Here is an 11,656-nt window from a genome sequence, read left to right as displayed (position 1 = left end):
AACCGGAGCCGTTTTAAGCTTTAAACCCCTTTACAGTCCCTGGTATCTGCTTTGCTGAGACCCAACCAAACCCAAAGGGGAATACGATACCAAATGACGCCTTCAGAAGTCTTTTATAAGTATCAGAGCTCCTCTCACATGCGACTGCATGCCATGCCTCTCAAAAACAAGTGCGCAACACCGGCGCGAAAATGAGACTCTGCCTATGCTTTGGGAAAGCCCCTAAAGAATAAGGTGTCTAAAACAGATAAAATGATTCCTCAAGGCTAAATATGTGTTAATAATCAATCGATTTAGCCCAGAAAAAGTCTACAGTTTAAATAAGCCCTTGTGAAGCCCTTATTTACAATCGTAATAAACATGGCTTACCGGATCCCATAGGGAAAATGACAGCTTCCAGCATTACATCGTCTTGTTAGAATGTGTCATACCTCAAGCAGCAAGGGACTGCAAACTGTTCCCCCAACTGAAGTTAATTGCTCTCAACAGTCCTGTGTGGAACAGCCATGGATTTTAGTTACGGTTGCTAAAATCATTTTCCTCATACAAACAGAATTCTTCATCTCTTTTCTGTTTCTGAGTAAATAGTACGTACCAGCACTATTTAAAAATAACAAACTCTTGATTGAATAATGAAAAACTACAGTTAAACACTAAAAAACTCTAAGCCATCTCCGTGGAGATGTTGCCTGTACAACGGCAAAGAGAATGACTGGGGTAGGCGGAGCCTAGGAGGGATCATGTGACCAGCTTTGCTGGGCTCTTTGCCATTTCCTGTTGGGGAGGAGAATATCCCACAAGTAAGGATGACGCCGTGGACCGGACACACCTATGTTGGAGAAAAAAACTTACAGAATTTTCACATTTAGCTCTGAAATTTAGGTTGATGCACAGTATGTGTCCAAATGTGTGAATTACTGGTCACAGGGATTGTATTTCTGTCTTAATAAGCAAGACAATTCACAGTGGACATGTTTAAATCTAGCTGTGTGTGTTTGGGTTGTACATTTTTAATAGACTGCACTTTTCTTTTGGGTGTGTAATAGAATGAGATGTGAACACGCCCAATGTCCTTATAGAGATATGGCTGCACCTCTCTGATGAGGCCCAAAACGATCGTCTGGGTTTGCCGTGTTCCTAGCTCAGAGAGGGATTGCCTAGTCTGTCAGGGCTGGACTAACGTTGTTTGGTGGGATCAGACTGACCTACTTTAGGAAAATTCTTCTGTAAGATAAAAGATTCTGCGCTCAGGTAGTAAATAACCATAGTACAAACTACCAAGCTGTCCGTTCCTGAGAGAGCCCTTTTTCTTGTTCTGTATTTGTAATATTTGTTAGCCATGTATTGCTTGCCTTCGACTTTCTTAATTTAGTTCATTCAGATAGTCTTGAGAAAGGCCTAATCCAGGCCAAAACGCGTTGACATACTGTTTTTTGCATTTTTATCATTTTTTATTTTTTCAATACATCTCATATATTTTTGATATTTTTCACACTTCCATTTATTATCACATTTTTTGTTTTGTCTACCATCATGGATACCCAACACATGGACACTCATCTGGATAAATATTGTAACACCATCGCACCTTTTTTTCCTCTCCTTTTGTCTCCCATTTTTTCAACTTTTTTACGTGATCACATTTATTACAATCATTTTTTAATTTTCACATTTGATACAATTGGCCAATTATTGTTCCACTCGGTCACCTGATAATTGACTGTTTTTTGGATTTACCTTTTACACCCAGCACTTCTTCACGACAACATTGGAGGATTCATCACAATTTGACTTTGTATCAGAAACTTTTGAATGTACCACATTTTTCATTTTATACTCATTTTTTGCACTATCCAAAAACTTTTTGGGCCTCACATACCTTTTTGATCAAGTTCTTTTTACCACATCACAGGTTTTATCATTGTTGTGAACAGTGTTGTGAACATTTTTAGATTTTTATTGTGATTCTACTGGATTTTATCCATCATTCGCATTTATCACCATTATCAACCACAAGTTGGTTTAACGTCTGGTTAACTTTTAGAACACAGCATTATTTTATACATTTCTATACCTATATGTTTGAATGTTTTTAACCTACAGTCATGGATACATGCACATAAAATTTTTTTTTTACATTGTTGCAGTATTGTTATATAAATTTTATGTATTAAACATTTTTAAAACGATTTTATAGTATTTAGCAATCATCCAGACCTGTGCCTTTTAAGCTTCTAGCGCTTACTCTCTCCCTTTTCATTGTATTCCATCCTCTGTTAGCCTGCTAAGAGACTAACCTGTGAGTAAGCTTAAGGCCAATATCTATTAGCACTAAGTACACTCCTACTTACACTCGTTCCTGAGAGAGCCCTTTTTCTTGTTCTGTATTTGTAATATTTGTTAGCCATGTATTGCTTGCCTTCCACTTTCTTAATTTAGTTCATTCAGTCAATGTTCACAACATGAGTTTGCTCTGCGGGGGATAAACGGACTATGAAACTTGACCACTTACTTCTCTGACCATCTCAGAAATCTCGTGGACTATCCCTCTATCAGCAGGGGAAAAAAGAACCCACCATAATATAGCCAATTAATTATTGTACGATTTACAATTAATTAGCTGAAACAAAAAATATAAATATTGTTATAGAAAGTTTAGGTTAAAGAAACTAAAGGGAGTTTCCATTTACAAATATATATATAAAACAACTTTCCAATGTACTTATTTTTTAAATGCAATTCATTCTCATGGTATCCTTAGTTAAAGAGCATATCGAGGTAGGCTCAGGAGGATAATAAACAATGCTTTAACAGCTAAATTTTGCAAACATAAATCACCACAAGGGACACGGTCAATACAGCCCCATTGTAACGATTATAAGAAAATGTTTTTGTTTTTTCCCAAAGCTATTTTAGAGAAACAACAGTATCTCTAAAAGATGTGTAATGTGAATAAGGAGAACGAATGTTCTCTGCAATTGAGAAAAACAGGACTGTGTAAGGAAGCAGGCTCGGGTGAAACATTTGACATTGTGTTATGATTAACAGTGCTCACCAGGGAAATGATAAACATTATTGCAGTTTTACACATCCTATAGCATTTGACATTTATTTTATACATTAAGAGGGATGTTAAACTACCTATCTGTGTTCTATAGTAAAGCAAAAGGTGTAGCAAGTTTAAAAATGTCTTCTACAGGTAATGCCTTACTGACCCTTAGTTGTGACCAGTGCTGAAGTCACAAAGACCAATAACATTATATAAATCTAATGTAATAAAGAGCTGGCGTCACGTAGTGCTGGAGGACACTTAATTAAAAACAATGTTTTCTTGTAATATTTACTTTTAGAATAGTCTTTCCAACTCCAAAAAATATATAAAATCAACTTCTACAACTGACATTATGAACACAAAATCTTTAAACATGTTTAGATATATACAAACTGCTAATGTTCACTCTTCAGGACACAGCCAAAAGGGGCGTTACGTTCAACATAATGAACTTCAAAAGAGTTGATTTGAATAGATTACTATTCATTAAAGTGGGTTCAACTCACTGAGGTTTCACTTACTGTGGTTTTTGGAAATAGATAAAGAGCGTTACATAACACAACCCATTTGATACAAGGGAATCTTATAAAGTCTTTAGACAGGGCATGAAGTCTCACTTTTTCTGAAAGAAACCCATGATGGAGGCTTGTTTGGTTCCTTTGTTGGCCACAGGTGCCTTTTTAGAGGTTTTTGTTTCCGGCTTTGATGCTCCTGTACTTGAGGACTTGACACTTGTAGTTGGTTTTGATTTTGCAAACTCCTCTTCACTGTCTGTACACGACTCGCTCTCATACACTTTCTCTGTAACTAAAAGAGGAATAAAGAGAATTGATTCCCAATCACTATCGTTGGCACGTTTATTACAGCTTATTTGCCTGACGTAATAGTGCTGAATGAAACCTTTTAATAGGTGCAACAAACTGTTTTAACTAATTAAGCACAACTTAAAATGGTAAGAGTAGATCAAAGCTCTGAAATCTACCTAAAACATGATGTTTTATAAGAAGCTGTTGCAATACTGTATGGAACTACTTACCAATACAGCCTTCATCATCGAGAAACGTTTTTGATTTTAGGACACGCCGACGCTTTCTTCTCTTCCCCCCAGGTAGTGGCTTTGGAGAGAGAAATAAACCAGGTAGCAAATTAAAGCATTCAACAACTATAAAAAACTTTTTCAGGACCCATGTTAAAAGAAAACACGATATTTAATGTTGGAAAATTTGCATTCACAGCAAAGCTGAGTTTGATAAACTAGCTAAGGGCTGTACTAAACAAGGATTGCGGAAGTCAAAAGTAAACTTTCATGAATTAAAAAGACTATACACAAACTAAATTTTCCAGTTTACTTCTACTTTTCATCACAGCGTACTTAAAAGCGTGCACGTCTTGAGCACTACCATATGGCTGCAGTGTTTGCAACAATGTAAAACAAGAGAATAAAGTACATTTCATAATAATAGTAAAATCTCTAGCTCCATACAAATTAAACATGGTACCTGTAACTGTGAGTCTACTTCCGTTTTTACGGTTTGCTGTGGGGGAGAAGGAGGCGGAGAAGGCGGAGGTGGGGATGGTGGCGGAGTCTTCACCTCACAAGGACCCGGAACAGCTACAAAAAAAATAGTTGATACACTAGATGTATATTTATTTGTTAAGCAAACAATAAAACATAATATTAAAAACACAATTGCATAAAAAACAGTGTCTTAAGTATAAACATTTTTAAAGCAAAAAATCGGCTAGATTACGAGTTTTGCGGTAACAGGGGTGCGGTGCTAACTTGCAGTTTATTCTCACCGCTCACTTACCTGCAGCGCTGGTATTATGGGTTTTTATCAACCCGGCGTTAACAGGCAAGAAGTGAGCATAGAGCAAAATTGAGCTCCACACTGCACTCCAATACCAGCGCTGCTTAAGTGAGCGGTGAGCTGGTTGTACGTGCTCGTGCACGATTTTCTCCATAGACATCAATGGGGAGAGCCGGCTGAGAAAAAGTCTAACGCCTGCAAAAAAGCAGCGTAAAACTCAGTAACACAGCCCCATTGATTCCTATGGGGAAACACAATTTATGTTTACACCTAACACCCTAACATGAACCCAGAGTCTAAACACCCCTAATCTGCCACCCCCGACATTGCCGCTACCTACATTATATTTATTAACCCCTAATCTGCTGCCCCCAACATTGCCGCAACCTACATAACCGTATATTTAACCTCTAATCGCCCTCCCCCAATGTCGCCGCAACCTACCTACATTTATTAACCCCTAATCTGCCGCCCCCAATGTCGGCGCCACTATTCTAAATTTATTAACCCCTAAACCTAAGTCTGTATTTCTTTTAACTAGGTAGAATAGTTACTAAATAGTTATTAACTATTTACTAACTACCTAGCTAAAACAAATACAAATTTACCTGTAAAACAAAACCTAACCTAACTTACACACCTAATGCTACACTACAATTAAATAAATTAGCTAAATGAAATACAATTAAATAAATCAAATACAATTAGCTAGATTACAAAAAAACCAAAACACTAAAATTACAGAAAATAAAAAAACAAATTACAAGATCTTTAAACTAATTACACATAATCTAATAGCCCTATCAAAATAAAAAAGCCCACCCAAAATAAAAAAACCTAGCCTAACCTAAACTACCAATAGCCCTTAAAAGGGCCTTTCGCAGGGCATTGCCCCCAAGAAATCTGCTCTTTTACCCGTAAAAAAATACACACAACCCGCCCCAACAGTAAAATCCACTACCCACACAACCAACCCCCCAAATAAAACCCTAACTAAAAAAACCTAAGCTCCCCGTTGCCCTGAAAAGGGCATTTGGATGGGCATTGCCCTTAAAAGGGCATTTAGCTCTATTGCGGCCCAAAGTCCTAACCTAAAAATAAAACCCACCCAATACACCCTTAAAAAAATCCTAACACTAACCCCCGAAGATCCACTTACCGGGAGAAGTCTTCATCCAAGCGGCAAGATGTCCTCAACAAAGCCGGCAGAAGTGGTCCTCCAGACGGGCAGAAGTCTTCATCCAGACGGCATCTTCTATCTTCATTCTTCCGACGCAGAGCGGGTCCATCTTCAAGACATCCGTCGCGGAGCATCCTCCGACGACGACTACCCGACGAATGAAGGTACCTTTAAGTGACGTCATCCAAGACGTAGTCCCTAAGATTCCGAATGGCTGATAGAATTTTATCAGCCAATCGGAATTAAGGTTGAAATATTCCTATTGGCTGATGCAATCAGCCAATAGGATTGAGCTCGCATTCTATTGGCTGTTCCAATCAGCCAATAGGATTTTTACAACTTTAATTCCGATTGGCTGATAGAATTCTATCAGCCAATCGGAATCTAAGGGACGCCATCTTGGATGACGTCACTTAAAAGGTACCTTCGTCGGGTAGTCGTAAGAGGATGCTCCGTGCCGGATGTCTTGAAGATGGACACGCTCTGCGTCGGAAGAATGAAGATAGAAGATGCCGTCTGGATGACGACTTCTGCCCGTCTGGAAGACCACTACTGCCGGCTTCGTTGAGGACATCTTGCCGCTTGGATGAAGACTTCTCCTGGTAAGTGGATCTTCGGGGGTTAGTGTTAGGATTTTTTAAGGGTGTATTGGGTGGGTTTTATTTTTAGGTTAGGGCTTTGGGCCGCAATAGAGCTAAATGCCCTTTTAAGGGCAATGCCCATCCAAATGCCCTTTTCAGGGCAATGGGGAGCTTAGGTTTTTTTAGTTAGTGTTTTATTTGGGGGGTTGGTTGTGTGGGTGGTGGGTTTTACTGTTGGGGGGGTTGTGTGTATTTTTTTTTTTACAGGTAAAAGTCGATTTCTAGGGGGAAATGCCCTGCAAGAGGCCATTTTAAGGTCTATTGGTAGTTCAGGCTAGGGGTTTTTTTTTATTTTGAGTGGGCTTTTTTATTTTAGGTGTAATTAGTTTAAAGATCTGTAAATTTGTTTTTTATTATCTGTAATTCAGTGTTTGTTTTTTTTGTAATTTAGCTAATTGTATTTGATTTATTCAATTGTATTTCATTTAGGTAATTTATTTAATTGTAGTGTAAGGTTAGGTGTTAGTGTAACTTAGGTTAGGTTTTATTTTACAGGTAAATTTGTATTTATTTTAGCTAGGTAGTTAATAGCTAACTATTTAGTAACTATTCTACCTAGTTAAAATAAATACAAACTTGCCTGTAAAATAAAAATAACACCTAAGATAGCTACAATGTAACTATTAGTTATATTGTAGCTAGCTTAGGTTTATTTTACAGGTAAGTATTTAGTTTTAAATATTAATAATTTAGTTAATGATATTAATTTTTATTTAGATTTATTTTAATTATATTTAAGTTAGGGGGTGTTAGGGTTAGACTTAGGTTTAGGGGTTTAATACATTTAGTATAGTGGCGGCGACATTGGGGCAGCAGATTAGGGGTTAATAAATGTAGGTAGGTGGCAGCGATGTTAGGGGCAGCAGAGTAGGGGTTAATATTTAACTAGTGTTTGTGAGACGGGAGTGCAGAGGTTTAGGGGTTAATATGTTTATTTTAGTGGCGGCGATGTCCGGAGTGGCAGAATAGGGTTTAATATTTTTATTATAGTGTTTGTGATGCGGGAGGGCCTCGGTTTAGGGGTTAATAGGTAGTTTATGGGTGTTAGTGTACTTTTTATGCACTTTCGTTATGAGTTTTATGCTACAGCTTTGTACCATAAAACTCATAACCATGGACTTTAAAATGCATTAGGAATCTTGACGGGATAGGGTGTACCACTAACTTTTTGGCCTCCCAATAGCAGTGGGCGTGAAAAAGCTGCTTTTTCAGCTTACCGCAAAACTCGTAATCTAGCCGAATGTTTCTAGTTTTTTTGTTTTTGTTTTTTTAAATAAAACAAGATAAATCAATCTCTGCAAAAGATGTTCTACACTTCCTTGTTTCCCATCAGTTCCACTTAAATTCAATACTACACTTATTTTAAAATGATTTATTGATTAAACCGTGTTGCAGGCAGCACCAGAATTAGCCTATGTAGCTGATCCACTAAAACATACTCCATTGTTTAGAGAATCAGCTGCACAAGAGAACATAGAAATGGATGAAGTGAACTTTGGTCTCTTTAAATGATTGTAAACAAAATGAATATAACTTCATGTATATATGATAAGAATGATATAGTAAGCAAAATTGCATTTTTTTTTTAAAATAATCCTAACATTAAATTATTTTAATATCTATATTCTGTCAGGATGTTATCTCCGCCCTGTTTCTTTTCTCAGTCTTCATTGAAGTGATGTGTGGAGTGGGCAGGACAGCTGCACCCATCACAGACTAGCTATGGAAAAAAAAAATGTATGCATACCTGATAAAATTATTTCTTTTTTGACACGATGAGTCCACGGATCATCTTAATTACTAATGGGATATTCACCTCCTGGTCAGCAGGAGGCGGCAAAGAGCACCACAGCAGAGCTGTTAAATAGCTCCTCCCTTCCCTCCCACTCGTCAATCGACTGAAGTTAGGAAGAGAAAGAAAAAGCCAAGGTACAGAGGTGTCTGAAGTTTAAAAGAACAGGGCAGGCCGTGGACTCATCGTGTCAAAAAAGAAATAAATTTATCAGGTAAGCATCAATTTTGTTTTCTTTTTAATGACACAATGAGTCCACGGATCATCTTAATTACTAATGGGATCCAATACCAAAAGCTAGAGTACACAGATGATACGGGAGGGACAAGACAGAGAACCTAAACGGAGGCACCACTGCTTGAGAACCTGTCTCCCAAAAAAACGGCCTCAGCTGAGGCAAAAGAATCAAATTTGAAAAACTTTGAAAAGTGTGAAGAGAGAACTAAGTTGCAGCCTTGCAAACCTAATCCACAGAAGCTTTATTCTGAAAAGCCCATGAGGAAGCAATACCCCTCATGGAATGAGCCACAACCCTCTCGGGAAGCTGCTGTTCAGCAGTCTCATAAACAAACCGTATGATACTCTTCAGCAAAAAGAAAGAAGTAGCCGAAGCTATCTGTCCCTTACCATTTCCTGAGAAAAACACAAAGAAGAAAACTGACAAGTCTTTCATCGCCTGTAAAACTTTAAAGAACGAACCACGACAAATTGTGCAGAAGTCGGTCTTCTGAGAAGAAGAACTAGGACACAAGAAGGAACAACAATCTCCTGATTAATGTTCCAATCAGCAACAATCTTAGGAAGAAAACACAATTCATTACGTAAAACCACCTTAACTGAATGGAAAATAAGGTAAGGAGACTCATACTGCAATGCCGAGAGCTATGACAATCTACGAGCGGAAGAAATAGCAACAAGAAATAAAATTTTCCAAGATATTAACTCATTATCAATGGAGAGCATAGGCTCAAACGGAGCCCCGTGAAGAACTTTGAAAACTAAATTAAGACTCCACGGAGGAGCAACTGGATTGAACACAGTCCTGATCAAGGCCTGATAAAAAGAGTATACATCTGGCCCACCGCCAGACGTTTGTGTAGCAAAATAGATAAAGCCGAAATTGACCCTTTAGAGAGCTTGTGAAAAAAACGTTCTCCATGCCCTCATGAAAAAAGAAAATTCTAGGAATCCTAACTCCACTCCATGAGTAGTCCTCGGATTCTCACCAATAGAGATATTTATACCATATCTTATAGTAAATCAGTCTAAATATCGGCTTACAAGCCAGAATAATGGAATCTATTACCGTAATCAGAAAACCTCTGCCTGGACAATATTAAGCGTTCAATCTCCAAGCAGACAACTTACGAAAAACTAGATTTGGATGAAGGAAGGACCCTTGAATTAGAATATCCTTCCTCAATAGAAAAAAAACAAAAAAAAAAAAAAAAAACTCCAAGGTGGCAGAAATAACATGTCCACCAGATCTGCATACCAAATTCTGTGAGGCCAGCCGGAGCAATGAGATCACCGACGCCCTCTCCTGTTTGATTCGAGCAATGACCCGAGGAAGAAGCGCAAACAGAAGAAAACAGAATTTATGCTTACCTGATAAATTTCTCTTGTGATGTATCGAGTCCACGGATTCATCCATACTTGTGGGATACCAATACCAAAGCTTTAGGACACGGATGAAGGGAGGGACAAGACAGGTACCTTAAACAGAAGGCACCACTGCTTGTAGAACCTTTCTCCCAAAAATAGCATCCGAAGAAGCAAAAGTATCGAATTTGTAAAATTTGGAAAAAGTATGAAGCGAAGACCAAGTCGCCGCCTTACAAATCTGTTCAACAGAAGCCTCATTTTTAAAAGCCCATGTGGACGCCACTGCGGGGGGGGGGGGGGGGGGGGGGGGGGGGGGGGGGGGGGGGGGGGAGAAAAAGCGAGAGAGAAAAAGCGAGAAAGAGAGAAAAAGCGAGAAAGCGAGAGAGAGAGCGAGAAAGCGAGAGAGAGAGCGAGAAAGCGAGAGAGAGAGCGAGAAAGCGAGAGAGAGAGCGAGAAAGCGAGAGAGAGAGCGAGAAAGCGAGAGAGCGAAAAAGCGAGAAAGCGAAAAAGCGAGAAAGCGAAAAAGCGAGAAAGCGAAAAAGCGAGAAAGCGAAAAAGCGAGAAAGAGAAAAAGCGAGAAAGAGAAAAAGCGAGAAAGAGAAAAAGCGAGAGAGAGCGAGAAAGCGAGAGAGAGCGAGAAAGCGAGAAAGCGAGAGAGAAAAAGCGAGAAAGAGAGAGAAAGCGAGAAAGAGAGAAAAAGAGAGAGAGAGAAAGAGAAAAAGCGAGAAAGAGAGAGAGAGAGAAAAAGAGAGAGAGAGAGAGCGAGAAAGAGAGAAAAAGAGAGAGAGCGAGAGAGAGAGAGAAAAAGCAAGAGAGAGAGAGAAAAAGCGAGAGAGAGCGAGAGAGCGAGAGAGAGCGAGAGAGAGAGAGAGAAAGCGAGAGAGAGCGAGAAAGCGAGAGAGAGCGAGAAAGCGAGAGAGAGCGAGAAAGCGAGAGAGAGCGAGAAAGCGAGAGAGAGCGAGAAAGCGAGAGAGAGCGAGAAAGCGAGAGAGAGCGAGAAAGCGAGAGAGAGAGAGAGAGAAAGCGAGAGAGAGAGAGAGAGAAAGCGAGAGAGAGAGAGAGAAAGCGAGAGAGAGAGAGAAAGCGAGAGAGAGAGAGAAAGCGAGAGAGAGAGAGAAAGCGAGAGAGAGAGAAAGCGAGAGAGAGAGAGAGAGCGAGAGAGAGCGAGAAAGCGAGAGAGAGCGAGAAAGCGAGAGAGAGCGAGAGAGAGCGAGAGAGAGCGAGAAAGAGAGAGAAAGCGAGAAAGAGAGAAAAAGAGAGAGAAAGCGAGAAAGAGAGAAAAAGAGAGAGCGAGAAAGCGAGAGAGAGAGCGAGAAAGCGAGAGAGCGAGAAAAAAAGCGAGAAAGAGCGAGAAAAAGCGAGAAAGAGAGAAAGAGAAAAAGCGAGAAAGAGAGAAAAAAAGAGAGAGCGAGAGAGAGAGAAAGCGAGAGAGAGAGAGAAAGCGAGAGAGAGAGAGAGAAAGCGAGAGAAAGCGAGAGAGAGAGAGAAAGCGAGAGAGAGAGAGAAAGCGAGAGAGAGAGAGAGAGAAAGCGAGAGAGAGAGAGAAAGCGAGAGAGAGCGAGAGAGAGCGAGAGA

General features: G+C 39.4%; 1 protein-coding gene across 1 annotated transcript in view; it reads right to left on the bottom strand.

The window, feature by feature from the left end:
- Nucleotides 1-3,081: 3,081 nt before the first annotated feature.
- The window catches only part of POLD3 (DNA polymerase delta 3, accessory subunit), a 52,115-nt gene continuing 43,540 nt past the window's right edge, over nucleotides 3,082-11,656 (bottom strand). Inside the window, exons 10-12 of the mRNA XM_053708756.1 lie at nucleotides 4,552-4,664; nucleotides 4,089-4,167; nucleotides 3,082-3,859 (exon numbers count right to left, since the gene is read on the bottom strand). Coding sequence (XP_053564731.1) covers nucleotides 3,666-3,859; nucleotides 4,089-4,167; nucleotides 4,552-4,664 — 386 coding nt within the window. The 3' untranslated portion in view covers nucleotides 3,082-3,665. The remainder of the gene's footprint in view (nucleotides 3,860-4,088; nucleotides 4,168-4,551; nucleotides 4,665-11,656) is intronic.

Source organism: Bombina bombina, chromosome 3 (genome assembly GCF_027579735.1).
Source record: "Bombina bombina isolate aBomBom1 chromosome 3, aBomBom1.pri, whole genome shotgun sequence".
Lineage (NCBI taxonomy): Eukaryota > Metazoa > Chordata > Amphibia > Anura > Bombinatoridae > Bombina > Bombina bombina.
Note: the sequence above shows the minus strand (reverse complement) of the source record. Positions and strands in the feature narration are given on the sequence as shown.